The sequence below is a fragment of the Geospiza fortis genome, unplaced genomic scaffold (assembly GCF_000277835.1).
Source record: "Geospiza fortis unplaced genomic scaffold, GeoFor_1.0 scaffold408, whole genome shotgun sequence".
Classification (NCBI taxonomy): Eukaryota; Metazoa; Chordata; class Aves; order Passeriformes; family Thraupidae; genus Geospiza; species Geospiza fortis.
This window is the reverse complement of record NW_005054330.1, coordinates 4,622,941-4,623,586: the sequence shown is the minus strand read 5'-3', so window position 1 is coordinate 4,623,586 and position 646 is coordinate 4,622,941. Positions and strand designations below refer to the sequence as shown.

At 48.6% G+C, this 646-nt stretch overlaps 1 protein-coding gene across 1 annotated transcript in view; it reads right to left on the bottom strand.

The window, feature by feature from the left end:
- Positions 1-646, bottom strand: part of MED13L (mediator complex subunit 13L) — a 167,170-nt gene that overhangs the window by 3,316 nt on the left and 163,208 nt on the right. Inside the window, exon 31 of the mRNA XM_031057473.1 lies at positions 559-643. Coding sequence (XP_030913333.1) covers positions 559-643 — 85 coding nt within the window. The remainder of the gene's footprint in view (positions 1-558; positions 644-646) is intronic.

Below are 646 nucleotides of genomic sequence, written 5' to 3'. Positions count from 1 at the left end.
TGCTGATGTTTGTTTGTCCACTGGGGTGTCCCACACTGTGTGCTCTCATCACACAGATCTGTGCCCAGTCCCCAAAGGTGGGATGGAGGCAAACAGGCCCCACACCATCCTGATCAATAAAACACACACCCTACATGCATTCAGGAACAGTGTCTCCTTTATACCCCAATGCTAGCACAGTAGCATCAGGGAGTACTTTTATCTCCTCCTAAAAATCTATTGGGTTCGGTGAGGTAAGATAATGAATGGTACAGCTCAGATTAGATGCTAGGGGAACAGAGAGTCTGGGTGGGAGGCAAACCATGATGTCTCCCTGGCAAGGCTGAGCTGTTTTGAGTTTGCCTGGCATCATTGTGCACAGCAGAGGGAAACCCACAGAATTCCCCCTCAAAACCCTGCTCTGGCATCTTGGAGGAGGAAATGCCCCAAGACACATAGGGCATGGCAGGGCTAAAATGTGCTGATAAGTAATTGTGATAGGTTGGAAAGGTTACTCTGAAACCACTGAGCTCAGTCCCCTAATGTTTAGGGCAGAAATGAAAACCTAAAGGGTGTTACCTCAAGACATCTGATGTAGTTTTAGAGTCGAGGGGGTGAGGAACTCGCTGAGAATTTCTGGCAGGTAGAAGCTCGTCTGTCTGCGCTA